Consider the following 17,915-nt stretch of genomic DNA (forward strand, 5'->3'; position numbering starts at 1 on the left):
CAGAAACGTAATATTGTGGAGAAACCCTTGTCCTTGATTATAATCTTTGAAGATGGTAACGACATCTTTATGACATCAAAACAACCACAGTTTAGATATTTTTCTGTGACGAATATGCATAAAAAAATATTCCTCTAGATTTTACCGACCACAAAGAAAACAAGCTAAAGACGCTATAGTTAAAACGAAAACCGAAGCACGATACAAAGACCACTAACGACGATGACGAGGTACATGCCATAGCGAATCGCGTGGTCAATGCCATTCATGGTAAACCCAATAAAGCGTAAAGCACGGCTAAACATTATTGTCTTGAAGTTTCTAAACGATGACATAAGATGTATTGGCAATATTTCTTAAAATTACCTATACAACATTGTGGGATTCAGGGAAATGTAGAGTAGAATTCCGCATACCTGTGATCAAACTATGTTTACATCTTCAAGAATAGAATATGATTGCCATATTTGCTTCAAAAACAAATGAAAGGATACAGATTGTGCATAATACAGGATCAGTAGACGGAGTACTCCGAAAGAGATTTCTTTTTTTGTATCACAAACTCAAACATACTTGTGTACTAACAACACATTTCAAATATCGGATTAGCATTACCTATCCATAATGAGGTGTATTCGTTTCCTGTTCGACCACGAGTGGGTGATCAGAAGATACTATTTTTGGTAACTTGCCTCTGGTCAGTCGCGCAAATTGTAGGGCAGCCGTGGTTGGAGGCGAAGATTGTTATCAACACTCTTTTTTGTACGTGTTAATGATATGTTAGATATACTTACTGATGCTTCAGTATCTACAGATACATCTCTGATATCAACACTCAGTGGTAAATTAAAAAGAGACATGCTTGCAATAACTAATGTAAAAATTGGCTCTAGCGTGAGTTCAAGTCTTGAACAAGTTTCACAAACATCGATTAAAACATAAAGAAGTAATTTCAATAAAACTACCAAATCGTCAAGTCATTTGTATTGATAAGTTTTACGACCACTCTCAACATAGATATCAGCTGCGGACACATAATCGCGGTCAATTAAAAAGCTTCTTCTTTAACATATCTACTAACATTAAAAGTAATAAAACTACTCATTTGAGTTTCTAAAATATGTGAGACATTACATGTATAATATAGAGGCCAATCAAACATTCTAAATAGTAAACATGTAGTACAAGAAGTCTTAACGATGAAAATTGTTATGTAGAACACTACATAGAATACAAAGATGCGCGCAAAAGTAGAATACATAACACTAAATCAAAAGTAAGCAAAAATAAATCAGTAAACAAACAATACCAAAAACAAAAACATGTTCTAAGTAACAAAACAAACAGTTTTATTAAAAGATCAATAGAGGCGCCTGTAGTATATCTTACATAAGAATCTGTCCATGGACAGTGATGCACTAAGCTTTTAATTGAAGCAACACAGTGTGAGGTCATTAATATATACAGTGTTATCTGTGAGCGACAACAGTCGTTAGCTCCATTCATTTCGCACCGTGAATATATTGCAGTAGCAGATACAGCAATTTATAGCCAATTGTTTCCAGATATACGATTAATGAGAAACAATTTATCGTCTAAAACAAGTAATAAAGTAGCTAGTGAACCATAGGTGGTAGTAACTGATACCGCTGGTATTTACTGAGATGATTCGCATATTATTATCACAGTAATAAGGGTTCAGAAGGTCTCGTGACATCCTTCGACAGGATACATAAAGCTAGTATCAATGTATGCTCTTAATACAGAATAGATGAAATTATCAGAATAGTTGCTTTACATATAGCAGATGAGCGGTCAAGTGGCGAGAGAATCTGTATTACTGTTGTATGATTCATAAGCATAAGTGCCCTGTCTCGTGGACATGCAATAAATTGACTACGATTTATGCTAAAAGTTTGGAATAAACTAGACAACTTCACAGAGAGATGGAAATATTAGAAAAGTGAACTTAAATAAGCTTCAATATCTAACGAGCCTTCTATCAAAACTTTCAACCGACCGGAATGTATCCGTAAGTTATAAATAAATAAAAAATTAATGACGTCCAAATATGATCACGATCAGACGCTGGTCCCATGAGAAACTTCTCGATCGCATGAAAACAGGTAAGTAACGTTAGTTTTTTTACCTAATTAAAAGGCAGTGGTACAAATTGGCTGGGAACACATACGTGTTTGATATCACGGGAACCGTGTTGTCTATGCCGTTTACAGTTCACCCCCCGTCGCCTGATGGGATGACAGTTCGTCAGCTGTTTTTTTTGACAGACATTGAGTGGAATTTAGGCTTAGATAGCAACGAGCATTAAGAAGTGCATGAGCTTATGAATGAATTTGGAGTAAAATATCTCAATATCTAGCGGTATTATTGTTGACACTATGTACTGTTTCTAAGGGGTGTAATCAAACAGTTTCTTTCGCAATCTTGGCGCTGAACTCAAGTACGATGTTGACATCGCATTTGTTTAACCTGAAAATGTGTACCTATGACGGACAATTTTATATAGGTAATGTAATAGATAACCAACAAGATCTTTTCGCGACGAACCATAGCAGAGCAGTTTTGCCGATGTCGCAAGAACATGATTCATACAATTCGAATAATATTAAATTGAAATAGGGTTATACATGCAACTAAAATACCTTACAATTAGTCAACGGGGATACATCTAAATTACCCCCTTAATAACATTCCCCACCCCGGAGATGTCCCACCTCTCATTCCTTAAAACGCCTTACTTGGATACCCGTAAAATGTACAGACAATTCCTCAGTTCCATTTCCAAGCTCAAACCCAAGAAACGGCGCTAAAGGGCCCAGCGTGGAGTGCGAATTAGAAGTAAAAGAAAATACTTATGAGGAAGTTTAGATATTGTCAAAGATTCTAATGTATAGAAAGGACGTTATATTGATAAAGTAATAGAAAATTACGACACAAGAATTCATTTCGGTACATAAAATGTGCATTGTTGCGACGGCTATGATTTTCTCGGCATGATCGTGAACAATGGTTTTCAAATACTTTTTAATCATTTGAATTAGATAAGAACTGAAAATAGCCTCATGTAATATGACATTATAGAAGTCGTAAATCGCAGACCTTCATGACTTTGAAGAGTTCAAATATTTACGTAAGAAGACATAAATCAGTGGCACTGACCTTAGGACGAATGCAATAGGAACTTAAGAAAATGAAGAAAAAAGAATGGACTGGTCCCCTTAAAGGTTCCCCAAATTTTCATCAGCTTTATGTTTATTACCGGCTAACGCGGTGTCCTGCGTGAGCGACGAACGCGACGCGACGCGACGCAACACGACGCGACGTAATGCGACGCGATGCTATACGCGACAGATGTCCTACGTGATTTTGGTCATTACTTCTCAAATCATGGAGAAGTTGTGTTACAATTTTGCTTGAAAGTTCATATTTAAAGTACAGACAGCAACAATCTTCCAACTTGTTTGTACTAATAAACGATTTCTTTAATATTTATGTTTTTTTTGTCCCACAACAATCAACGCTTCTGAATAGTTCGCGGTGTCGCGTCTGGTCGCCCTCAAAACAAGTACGCGTTACGTCGCGTCTCGCCGCAGACTGTCACATAGGCCGCATGTAGGGAATTCCTTTGAGTTGATCGCGTTCGTCGCGTTCGCACCGTCGCGTCGCGTCGCGTTCGTCGCTCACGCAGGACACCGCGTAAGAAGCATACAACAACAAATGCTTCCAAATATCAATATTCCTTGCGTCGATAACAATGTTGCAAAACCGCAAAGGGTGGCAAACCAAGCGAGAAGTTCAACGGCTAATGACCAATTTCACTCAAATGATCCTTCTGCTATGTTTTGCATATCCAATCATTAAAACGCAAGCGAAAACCATTAAGCATAGTGACTTCTGCCCAGAGAATAAATGGCACAATCTAGGCGAAGTAATGAGTGCATTTTCCCGCGAGTCCGCGCCGGCGCACCCATACTTGGAAGGACTGCGGATCCGAGGGCCGATTTGACGCGTTTGACACACTGATTGCTGTTATTTCTCAAAGCCAAGTCGCCGCCATGACAGGTGGACGTTTATTTATTAGTAGATCATTATCTTTTATGACTCGGCAATATGTTTTATCTTTCGCCCTTTGGCGGGAAGGATAGGAAATGGATTAATGTACCCCATACATCAGGTGCGGCATGCTAGTTAAATGGTGTACTGTCTGCGGTCTTTGAAATTACGGTCCTTTCACAATAGGGAACTTAGAGGTACTTAAGATATGTCCGTCATTCTTGAACTTTGATTCTCGACGGAAACATACATACATGTTTTTTTTATTACGCTTATAATTTAGTGTTTGGATACTTACTGACGAAAGAGCTTAGAAGGGTTTGAATGAGATAGATATCATGAGATATCGATAAGATATGTGGAAATTGATAAACTTTGTAGTTCGACACTTTCCAGAAACCAAAACGAAGAGGACACTTTCACACTACTATTCTGTAAAGTTTACCATACATACACAGTAACCGAGGAGTGTATAATGATTACAGAAATTTCAATAGAACGACATGCTACTCTAACTGCGAACCATACACGGTGTGCGTCAGAAAGCTAAAAGAAACTACCGAAGTAATATGATTATACATTAGGCTATCGATTCATAAAACATTTCAAGAACAGATGCCGGTTTAAAATCCCATAAATGCCCTCAAGGCCCACCATAACTAGCCAAGAACCCATCAGCACTCCTAATACGTACTAATCAAATGAAAACATGAAACATAATTAGCATAATGGGCTAAAGACCTGACATTCCTATTTACTTAATAAGGCTTTACTTACCAGTCATTATGACGTCACAATCCTCTAGTGTTAGGTCAAAATTTCAAGTCACTGATAGTTTCAAACACAGGCTTTTCCACGAAGATTATAACAGAACTGCGTTATTCTGGAATGTTCGCACTGGAATGCGAGCTCCCGCCATATGTTTCGTATAAGACGGGATAACTAGTATTGGCATCCGGGCGTAACCATGTACTTATGTACTTCATTGAAATGAGTAGGCGGTTATTAGTTTAGTTTAAGGAAACCACGAATCGAACGTTTCTAATTGGGTCCTGTGTTGAATCATTTAACCGTGACACTGTTATTTTGGGTAGTTAACGCTCTTGCTGAGTATTGTTTGCAAACTTCTGCTTCGCTCAGATTATAAGCGATGTAAACACTCACTGTAACCGCTAGGGTTCAAGGATCCGCGACTGACATTGCAGTTTTCCCGGGGACGTGGGCGGGCGGGTGCATTCGACGCGCCACTGCAAGGGTTAATGCACCCGTGACGCCACCAAGCGTTGATAACGATCGATTACGAATTACAAAACCTGACTACGAGCGACCGATTTGCAATTTTTTTGACAAACAGATAAAAGTCAACTTCAGAATCATCTGAAAAAGTAAGAAATTAATAGAAAAACGAGTTATTATGACTGGGTCCTTTTTTACGAATATATTTTAAAAGTTTCTAGCGCCACCTGGCTGACTAAGATAGAACGCTGTGTTCTACAGTTTCATAGAGAAGTATGAATCATACGTTCGGTTCTACGCTCGGTTCTGAGTAAACGCCTAGTTTTCCAAGTGACGCACAGATGGCGCTGTATCCAACAACCATGAATCAGATGAAGAAGCCGTGATAAAAGAGGTAGAGATACAGCTAAAATTAAATGCTAACAGCAAAGTAACCCTTCCAGAGCGAAGACCAACAATAATAATGAATAAACCGGCCAAGTGCGAGTCGGACTCGCGCACCGAGGGTTCCGTACGAATGCTGTATAGATAAAAAGTGAGTTTCGCGCCAACCGTTCAGTTTAGAACAATCATAGTTATGGTAATTTCGTGAGAGTCAAAATAGTTAATATTTTTTATTTTATAATATAACTAAAATAGTAGGCCAGTACCTTGTAAAAGTTATTTTATTGAAGTTATTTATATACAACATTTTATAGTCATCATTCAGAAATCTGATTGAAAATAACTAATTATGTCTTAAAGATCATATCTGACCCGCTTTGTTAAAAGTGGCGGATATGAATCAAAGTAGTTTTAAATCGTGGAGAATGGTATGACGTTTCTTTGAATATAAATATTTTATTAAAATTCCATGGAGACGAATGTCCAGGATCGTTTGAAAAATATAAAAGACAAGCAGTTTCAGAGGATTGTACAGGTTGCAATGCTAGTTTTTATTGCTAAAGACATTTCATAAAGAAGGAAGGTGCCAATCCGGATGACCAGGATCTGATGAGGATCTGGAAACCCTGAGAAATCGAGGGCAACTCTTGAATATTGTAGGCACGCATCGAGTCATAACCAGACATGTGAGTGTATTTTTGAGGGTACTGGTAAACAGTGAAGGTTTGGAGCTGATTTGATTATGGAGACTACAGAGAGTCAAGGGAACTCCCGAACGGTATGTTGCAACTACCACGTGTTTGGGCTTATTTTATTCGTATTGGCGAAGACTTTCCACAAAGATAGGTTTGACTGCCATTGTGGGATCGACAGCTAAGATCAGATATAGTTATGGGAACTCCTTTACAATTTATAACGTAACCTTGTGTTGGAGCTTATTTTATTTTAGGTGATGAGAATTCACTACTAACTTGGGTTAAAGCAGCCATTGCAGGAATAGGATCTTTTATTTTTGAGGGATTAATCACCTAAAGAGCCCCAGTTTCAGGTTTTTTTCGAAACCGCCTGACGACTTGTAGCTGTCGAATTGTAACAACGACTTCTAGAGAGTAGGATTCGGGGCTGCTGGCTTTACGTTTCTAGAGCCTTGACAAAAGTGTAATTCTGTCCCTTTCTTTGTTTTATAAAGTCGGCATTATTTTATTTTGTAGCATTTTACAAACAAATCCAACTTCAAACATATAAAAAAGCAACAAGAAAACAAAAGCAAGAAAGAAATTAAAAAGATGTTAGGTGCATCGGTCTAGAAGTCGGTGTCTAGAGGATGCATCTATATTTATTTAACCACCGAGATCTAGACCGATGCATATAAACAGTTTTCTTGTTGTTTTAGAAGTTGTTTTTTTTTGTAAAAAGTTTTTATTTTTAACTTTTGTGAAAAGTTCTCGTCAATACGAATAATATAAGCCCAAACACGACGTAACTAAAACATACCGAGTTCTCTCGACTTTCTCACGTCTCCATCATCAGATAAGCTCTAAACCTTCACTGTTTGATAGTATCACCAGACATACATCTGAGAATCAAGTTTTAATCCTATGCATGCCTACAATTTCTGATAGTTGCCCTCGATTTCTCAGGATTTCCATCATCAGATCCTGACCTGATGACAATGGAAATAAACGGCGAGTATACTCTATCACTACAAAGAAATGATTTCTCAAATCCGTCAAACTTGGTCGTTTAAATTCCCCATTGAAATGAGGAAAATATTTGATGTTTACACCTGATTTTCTCTAGATTCCCATGGTTCACATTGATGCGACTAATGCCATAGTAAATCAGAGCCTTTATCATTATACTGTGCTATATTTCGTTCGTATCCGCCGTGGGTATGGTTTTCATACTAAGGTGCCCAATGACCTTTGAATGATTTAAAATTTTTCACAGTTTAGAGGCCATTATATTTAAGAAGTGTTTGATATGAATTTCACTTTTTATTCAAAACTTTAATATCTCTACGCGTTCATTCATGTGAAAAAGGGTAGGTAGTAATTTAAGTTTATAATTATTAAAAAAATATTTATGTCATGTAAGCAAAAATAATATTTTAATATTTTATGTAACTTCAAATTTATCATTTTCTCAATTTTTCCTTTATCTGTACTATATAACGTTGCTTCGTGCCGAATTTTAAGATTCTGAGTTCACGGGAAGTACCTTGTAGGTTTTGATTCCCTAGCGTGTGACGGAAATTCGTCTAAGGTGTCGGTAAAACTGCTGTATCTTTTGATCGCGTTAACTTAGAAGTTTGATTTTTTCACTGCTTAAAGGGACAATAGACCTAAGTATTTGGTATAAATTTTAATTTGGTACCTTTATTCGTTCGTGAGAAATAAGGTAGTAAGTTTCATTTTATTAAAATATTTTTATTATATTATATAACAAAAAAAATGAGATTTTCGCAATTTTTCCTATATTTGCATTATATAACAATGCTTCATGCCAAATTTCAAGATTCTGAGTTTACGGGAAGTACCCTGTAGGTTTTGATTCCTTTGCGAGTGTCGAGAATTTGTTGAAAATATCGACATAATCGGTTGTATCTTTTGATTGGCTTGGCTTAGAAGCTTGATATTTTCACAGCCTAAAGGGACAATAGACCCGAGTATGTCATGTGAATTTCAGCTTGATACGTCCACGCGTTCTTAAGATAAAGGGTCTTGACAGACAGACAGACAGACAGACAGACAGACAGACAGACAGACAGACGGACAACAAAGTGATCCTATAAGGGTTCCGTTTTTTCCTTTCGAGGTACGGAACCCTAAAAAGCAACATTTAAAATAAAGATAACAAATGGGCCCTTCAAAGTTTTCCAGAACAAACAACAGCTGAAAAACATCAAAATATTAAACGGAAAGCGTTGTCTGGAAAATAGACAAATTATGTTTTTTCACGAAGCCAATAATAGATGTACGAATAACCGGTGACAAAAATAAAGGGACTAGCGGAAAGCATTTGGCTAGTAACAACGAAATGAGGTTGTTCACCGAATCATAATATTTCAGCTCCAAATAAAAGAGATGTTTAAATAAACATCAGCTGGATTCACGTGAGAAACTTAAAATTAGGTAAACAGTATCGACACTTCGAGAACTGAAGAATGTTTGATAACTATCCGATGGCGCCTTCTACATTATAGAGTCTTCATAACATTTATCGGACACTTCAAAAGTTTACGTAATTAGATAGCCAATAAACCTAAGTGGATACTGAAAATTCCCATGTACTAAGGCAAACAATAAATAAGATTCATTCTAATAATGTGGTTTAGGTCATCCGACAAATCTAAGGCTTGTCGGAGGACAAATGGTCAATTTGTCAAATGTTTGGTTCCCTCCACGCGATTCATTTAGATAACCATGGCAAGCAGGGTTGGGTCAGGGCTTTGTTGAAAGCTAAAAGCACATTAGTCTGATTGGTCAACACAGAACTGATATCAAATCTAGTATCATGAAAATGACCATGGCTATGTTTAAATTCTGACATGACATTTGTTTCGGTCAGTCAGATAATACCGGAAGAATTTGACACTATAGAAATTCTATATGATAAAGACACATAAGTAAATAATAATATTTAATTATGTAATGAAACAGAAAAAGAGTAACACGATAACAAAGCAATTGATGTTACAAAACGTATAAATGCGAGTAATGGATACCACTCGTTAAACAAATTCGGTCATCAATATGCAAGAATGTTTCGGATTACCAATAGATTATTTCCTATTGATACATTTACTTTCCTTTTGTAGGGAACATGATTAGAATACGATTGACTGCCGGATGTTAGCAGACAGTTATTCGTTTTGGCAACATAATTAGGATCCTTTATATGCTCAGTACATCGGCATGTTTCTTTAAGCACAATAATTATCTACACGAGAAATAAAAAAAATCTACAAGGGACATTGAAAGACCAAAACATGGAAGAATGATCAAAAGTTTTCCAAGAACAATATTTCTGTGAGCATTTCGTAACACGAAAGAAGTTGAAAACCTTTTAACACAGTTCATTGCTCTCTAAATGAAATACTGGAAAAGCTTTCCGAATCATAGTTTTCACGAATTGTGTATATAAAACAGGAATATTTTATCTTGGCTCGTAAAGCAACAGTGTCGCAAGATAGCGAAATATTCAAATGATTGTCACAAATTAAAACCCAATGGGCATAGTGCCAATGGTCACAATTATTAATTGCCGCACGTAGATACATGATGCCAGTGCCAATGACCGTTCATTGACGATTTTTTCATCAACTTGCACGTAAACTAATTCATTGAAGATTACCATGAATATTAACAACAACCATAATACTACACATTCTCACATAAATGTTATGTTTTCTTTTATTGGAATCTCAAACACTCCAAATCGTGCCATTAAGCCTACAACTAAATCAACTTAATATCTCCTATTTCTATCACTTCACTAATAAAATTGAATGTTCGGCAACAAAATTATATTTAGTAAGGACATCCCATTTTTCAATACACCCCAGACACGTTCTCATAAATATTGAGTCTACTGACTCTGAAAGACTTTTAACACGGCAACTAAAAACACGATTAACGATACTGTAAATATCATGAAACTAACGTTAGATTTGTGCAACGTATTTTTTTTGGCCAACTGGATCCAGGAACTGGGACAAACGACTTTATTTTTGTGCCCATTTGTCTTACAAAGATCGTGCTCGTAAATATTGAAGGGATTAAAAGTGATAGCAAACAGAATTACAATTAAAATATGGTTATAGAAGAAGCTTTTGATGTCACGTGATTGGAATCTTTAATTGTTACTGTTCAGAATCATTCCTTTGAAGGAATGGAACGCATTAGAAGAAGTTCTAATAATTATCAGCTGTAATAAATTACAAGCTTAATTGGGTATTCGGGCTCTTTGTATTATCTAAATGTTACAAGGCAAAAGTTCCGTGGGGTGATAGAGCATCATCTATTAAATTGCTGACATCCTTCAGGTCAGTTTAGCAATTGTTGAAGTTGCAATTTGCAATGACCTCTTTATTCTTTTACCGACCCAATCACAACTATGAGGATGTTTTCCATTTACTTGTAGCTGAATTTGAAACGAGGAAGTATTAAATTCGAATTACCAGATAAACAGTAATTATCGCCGCGAAATAAGATAGAAGGAAGCACGAATAAGTCTAAATGGGTTAATTATTTAACACTAGACCAACATCAAACGGCAACACAGGAACAAATATGGAGTCAGGAAATATGATTCAGGTACAAATTGGAGCTAAAATAACCCGGTGCAAACAAGCTTGCATACCAGAGGTTCAAGTACCGGTAACTCAGACGCACTAATTAATTCCTGAAGAGTAACATTGTGTAGAAATGTGAGCCAACAGGCGGATTGAATAGCGCCTCTATTAGCTAAATTAGATGTTGAACAACATTTCTAATTTGCGATTGAAATGTTAATTTTTGAAGTGAATGTTTTGCTGTTTGGCCTGTTATGGAGTTTCCATGTAAGGATCACTAAAGTCTCGGATAGTTGAATGAACTTTTCCGAAGAGGTAGAAGCTCAGTGACTAATAGTCCCCAGGCCGGCGAACAAATTTTTTTTTGATACATATACATTTAAGACTTTGTGAGTGTCTTCCTTACCATGAGTCCGACAAACTTTTCGAATGCGCAAATTTTGGTGCCGCTGCGTTTTTTAATGCTTGACTCCTGAAATTGTCGATATGACGTCACTATGACTCTTCGTACATACACGTTTCATTTTTTGAGATTCGTTTAATAAAGTTAACTAGAGAATGGTGGTCAACTTGTCCGATAAAGATCGTGCTGCGTTTGGAGTGTCCACCATCCTGAAAATGTCGGTATGACGTCACTACGACTCTTCGTACATACACGTTTAATTTTTTGAGGTTTGTTTAATAAAGTTAACTAGAAAATTGTGGTCAACTTGTCCGATAAAGATCATGCTGCGTTTGGAGTGTCCACCATTCGAAACATGTCGATATGACGTCACTGTGTCTCCCCATACATACATGTCGGTCAAATACAACAATGATGGATAATACTATTCTTATTGCAAATATCGACTTGTCCGACAAATGTAGTGAGGCAAATAGTCAGTTCGACAAGAAAATGAGAAAAAAATATTACAATTGGAAGAAGTTTATTCTTTTTGTCAATTTCTAACTTAAATATTCACGTGCATTATTTAAGTATATTAAATTGGCATACTACTTACCAATTTTAATTACTATTTTAGAAAAAGTAGCCTGACTAAGACGTATTGTTGATAGTTTATATTATGTTAAGGAATAATATCCCACATCTATTAATGGACTATATATCAATCAAAAGGTCTTTTTAAGTGCAACATTTTGTCTCAACATACCACTTATCAATTCTTAGTATTTTAGATGATATAGCCCAAATAAGGCGTATTATCGATAGGTTTTACTATGTTAGGGAATAATGTCCCACCTCTAGGTATGAACCATATGTCAATCGAAAGATCTTTTTAAGCGCTATATTCCGTCTTAACATACCACTTACCGATTCTTAGTATTTTGGAAGACATAACTGACCTAAGGCATATTATTGATACTTTACATTGTGTTAAGGAATAACATCTCACTTGAAGTTATGAACCATATTTCAATCAAAAGATCTTTTTAAGCGCAAGGTTGTATTAGCATAACTCCGACAAATTGTTAGTACTTTAAAAGCTAGAGCTTTTCTAAGAATATATCATCGGTAGGTTCTGTCAAGCTAATCCATTACTTCTTTAGTAACAAATTATATATTATTTGAAAAACCTTTCCAAATGAAACATTTCGTGTTAACATACTTCCGACAAATTGTTAGTAGTTTAGAAGCTAGAGCTTATTTAAAATTATAATTATTGATAGATGTTTTCAATTAAATAAATCCCATCTCTAGTAATGAGTTATACATCATTCAAAAGACGTTTTTAAATGCAACATTTCATATTAAAAAAACTTCGGCGAATTGTTAGTATTTCAGAAGCTAGAGCTTATATAAGATTATTTTATCGATAGGTGTTTTCAAGTTAATAAATCCCTCCTGTAGTAATGATACATATATCATTCGAAACGACTTTCTAAATGCAACATTTACTATTAATATACTTCACACCAATTGTCAGTACTTTATACCAAATCTTAAAATATATCTATATTTTCCGGACGGTGGACACTCCATATGCAGCATGATCTTTGTCGGACAAGCTTACCACAATTTTCTAGTTAACTTTATTAAACAAATCTCAAAAAATGAAACGTGTATGTACGAAGAGTCGTAGTGACGTCATACCGACATTTTCAGGATGGTGGACACTCCAAACGCAGCACGATCTTTATCGGACAAGTTGACCACCATTCTCTAGTTAACTTTTGTTAAACGAATCTCAAAAAATGAAACTGGTATGTACGAAGAGTCATAGTGACGTCATATCGACATTTTCAGGATGGTGGACACTCCAAACGCAGCACGATCTTTATCGGACAAGTTGACCACCATTCTCTAGTTAACTTTATTAAACGAATCCCAAAAGATGAAACGTGTATGTACGAAGAGCCATAGTGACGTCATATCGACAATTTCAGGAGTCAAGCATTAAAAAACGCAGCGGCACCAAAATTTGCGCATTCGAAAAGTTTGTCGGACTCATCGTAAGGAAGGCACTCACAAAGTCTTAAATGTATATGTATCAAAAAAAAATTTGTTCGCCGGCCTGGGGACTATAATATTTTGTACGCTGCGAACTGAAAGTTTTGTAGCCTTTGTGCTCCAAATACAGCGTTCAGTATAACATTGAGACGTTAAAGGCTGACTATTATATTCTTTAAAAGGACTAATCAGCAAAAACGAGAAAAGATGCCATAACGAACTCATAGACGAACGCAAATAATGCTTTATGTTGTCAGTTTCAACTAGAACTTTATTGACGTATCTGAGCAAAATATTTCTTTTTAATGCTCGCTAAGTTTCTGCATCAATACAAAAATGGGTTTAATATATGGTTTTAATTAAATGACTCCAGACATTAATTGAAACATTAGTAGCCCATATGGTTACTATTAACTATAAAAAAAAGATTATTGGGGTCCACATGACACACATGTTATTGTACACCGAAATAATGCGAGTAACCTAATAAAATATGGGTCGAATTTATACAAACATCTGCCTCCTGTAATAACACTGAAACGGCCCATTATAATTTTCATAATAGATGACATTATTTTAAGGTTAACCAAATCAAACAAAGATTTGGACAATGAACTACGTGAAGTCAAAATATATTTTGACATTCATATACATAAGGTCGTTACCGTTACTTGTAACAACGAAGAAGAATAATCACGTAATACATTTATACAATTCATTGGAAACAAAGAGACATTCTTAGCATGTAGTATGTTTTCATAAACATAGTTCTACAAGTAGACTATGTTTAAAATATGCATTCGTCTTCCTATGTTGATGTCTTAATATAAAGTGTTCAATGGTCAGAATCGGAATTGTCTACATATAGCGTTCGTTATAATTTTGAACATCTGAAGAGGATATAAATGATAAATGTTATAAAAAGTCGGTATGACATCCAAATTGGGCAAATTGAGTTATCATCAGCAAATGAATCACTGGCATAGGTATAAGAATGATTCACACGTTTTCGAAACAACAAACCTCCAATAATTTACTTGCATGCTCCCTAATTATCATTTGGAAATAATGACTAAATAAGAGCTCTAATAATACAGAAAACTGCAGCAATAGAACGTTGACTTATATCAAACAAGCAAACAAAATTACCTTAAATAACCTTGAATATAAAATAGCAAAAAAAGCGAGAGAAGGTTGATGAGGTTGGAGCTTTTTTCTGCACCAAAATTAGTATAAAAAATCTATCACATTAATGAGAATAAAAACTTAAAATGAAAGTCACTAGTAAAATGAATCAGCGTAGGTGTGAAGGATATTGGAAGAAAAATACCCAATAACGAACATAGGTCTTCCCATATCATGGCTATTTCAATAAATCAAGAAGTTATATTGAATAAGCAAGTCCCAGGACATGAAGGTGATAACCCCGTGTAAGATTTACTATCATGAATTTAATTTTAAGTCCATATTCGGACTCTTTTGTCTGACCTTTCATGTACACCTGAGTCAGAGCGAGGCCGGCTGAATAGTGAATTGTCGTGCACTAATAAGGAAATCTGGATGAATATGCCGTGTCTATGGTCATTTTGAAAGAGGAGTATGAGGACGAATATTTTGTCGCTTTGATGGATTTGTAACATATATTAGAGGACTCTCAATTCTCTCGCAACTACTAAAGATTTAAGACGCAGCAAAAATGAATACCGGATTCTCTAACTTTATATTGTCACTGTTGGTGTAACGTGAAACATGCATTTAAATACACAGATGATGTTTATTATTTATTTATGTGCTGTAAACATGGAGTTTCATGATTTTACAATAAATTGAAATGATAACGTAAGCCAACAAGTGAAGGCAAACGACAATTCAATAGTACTGATCAATCGATATGTATTGAGGTTTAATTAGACTCTGGTTTAGGACAGATTATAAACGAACGACATTTGCATAAATATTGAAATGATAATGAATTCTCAACGGGTAGTCTTTGGTACTATTAAAGACGTAGAAATAGATATGATACGTCATATGAATAAACAATCGAGTTTAGAGACTCAATGAAATAACATATGGCCGGCAGTTGCATAATCGGGTTACCGCAACATTGTCGGCGTAAAAGGAATAGAATACTTTTAAATAAAGAAGACATTCACTGCCCTAATAAAACAAACGAAAGAGCATCGGATTAATTTTAAATTTCGGACATCCTTGCACCATTTCGCACTATTCTTGCAAAGTATTGGCACAAAACAATCTGTGATGCATCCAAAGAGGTTGGCAATAGTTTAGTTGTCAAACTTTTTGGATAACTATGTCCCCCGGTGTCACAAATCCACCGACAGCACGAGTCTGCAGCCAGGTGGCACTCGGAACGACGTATTTAATTATTTCCATCTGCGCAACTGACATAATGTCATGACCTCACAAAGGTCGATGTCGAGGCAACTTTATCCACTGTGTTATATCATATACGATTCAATGAAAACTTGTTTCCCTCAAGATGAACTGTCTTTCCGATTTCAACAGGGACTGTGCCAAGGTTGGTGTCATTAATATTATTAATTCTTGTGCGTTTAATTGAAAGGACATTTGGTCGAGAAAGTTGAGAGACTCAAAGTTTTAATGGTGACAATAAAAGTTTGATTTATAACTGGAGCAATTTGGAACGAAAATATCGAACGGTAAACACAAAAAAATAACGTAATCTCACTACAATAACATAAAAACAGATAGGTATTATAATAGCTAATAACAGAAACATATGCGTACGCGCAAGCATGACACACATATGTAAATCACATGGCGTCCGCGCAGGTTTATGTAATCTTTATGAGTGTCGTGACCTTGCGTTAATTAGTAATACAATAAATATGTGCTAGCGCAAATTCTAAATCTATTATCCTTTAATATCTATTTATGCATCAATATTGTAATGTTATAGTGATCCTTGTCTGTTCATCTTTTGTTCTACGTTAAACCTAAGGAGACACAGTTTTTTTTTATCATAGAACCCACAGGATACAATCAAACCTTGGGAGCAAAGCCCGTAGGTCTAAACTGAAAAGAGGTTATAACTAAACAAAAGGAAAGTAGAAGCCTTATCTACATTTAAATAAGCAAAAACTTTTGGTTAAATAAAGAGGTAAACGTAAAACATTTCCCTGTAATTTTTTGGTAGCAATCAGATTATATTGTGGTTTAATTAATTAACTATTAATTAATAACTAATTTATATTTGCGACCTAATCAAGTACAGTTTATCAGTTATGTAAACATGGATTGCAATAATGATATAACAGTAATTTAAATCGATGTAGACTAAATAAACAAAATGTCCTACATATAAGTCGGACAAATTATTAGAAAAGTTCAATAAATCCCTAAACAAGATTTTATAAATACTTGTGGAGTTATGGTACAAGAAAGCCAAGAAACTATGCTGTTTTGAGCAGAATTATTTTTATGAATCACCATTTCTAATTGTTAACTGTTTCGAATCGATGATTTTCAATTAACCATGATATTAGTAAATCCATTAAAATACTGAATTTGTTACACTACACGCGATTTGCTAGCTACAAAAATAAAATGCAAAAACATTGAATGTAAGATAACGTTTTTACAACGAGAAGTAGGTAAATCCAAGCTTACATCAAGTAATTAAATCAGCTCTATTTCAAGATAATTTACGATAAAAATCCGGTATTAATATTCACGTTGCAACAGCATTTTGTCAATAAATAAAAACAAGTGATGCAACTCCTATAAAAGAAGATTTAGAATTGAATATCAAAGAAGAACGACAAATAGTTTTATACGGAACATTCCTGCCCTCCACGAAGGGTGATTTATTAATCAATGGGATGGGACAACCCTTCCATATAACAAGCCACTAAAATCAGTATGGGAGTGTTAGTTATGTTCACCTCCCCCGAATATCCTGATACAGTAAACACTAGGTACTTAATTGAATGTCCTTAGAATAGCATCCACAATTTTGTATTATTTTGATAAACTTTCCAATTACCTACTAACTCACACAACCTCTATCGGACCTCTAATAATATAGACCAATGTAGCAAATTTTCGCACATAACGCGACCTTACAATGTCACTATACGACATTCCATGTACTGATGAAATACAACATTTAGCAGCAAAACGCTAAACAGACTTGGGCTTGGCACAATGATAACTTAGAATGGCTTCAACACAAATTCTGAACATAATATAGACTGAATAGTGCACGACTACTTATAATACAAGTAGCATTATTATATCTAGGTGCTTAAGCAAACTGCATTAAATGCGAACGTGATATACGTATTAAGTGTTGACAACCAATAACTTAACACTAAAATGTTTAGAGCAAAATATCTTCTAAAACACACAATAAAGCTGATGATGAGGCGGCAGAAGTCCGTTTGGTCACCACCCACGGGGTCTTCCAGGAATAGCCACAACCGTCATAAA

General features: G+C 35.4%; 1 protein-coding gene across 3 annotated transcripts in view; it reads right to left on the bottom strand.

The window, feature by feature from the left end:
* The window catches only part of LOC124631432 (paxillin), a 61,514-nt gene that overhangs the window by 34,329 nt on the left and 9,270 nt on the right, over positions 1-17,915 (bottom strand). Inside the window, exon 1 of one of the 3 annotated variants that reach the window (XM_047165824.1) lies at positions 4,852-4,978. The exons of the other annotated variants lie outside the window; for them this stretch is intronic. Within the exon in view, the coding sequence (XP_047021780.1) occupies positions 4,852-4,858 (7 nt within the window). The 5' untranslated portion in view covers positions 4,859-4,978. Of the gene's footprint in view, positions 1-4,851; positions 4,979-17,915 lie in introns of those variants that run through there. 3 annotated transcript variants of the gene reach the window in all.

The sequence above is a fragment of the Helicoverpa zea genome, chromosome 6, assembly GCF_022581195.2.
Source record: "Helicoverpa zea isolate HzStark_Cry1AcR chromosome 6, ilHelZeax1.1, whole genome shotgun sequence".
NCBI classification, from domain to species: Eukaryota; Metazoa; Arthropoda; class Insecta; order Lepidoptera; family Noctuidae; genus Helicoverpa; species Helicoverpa zea.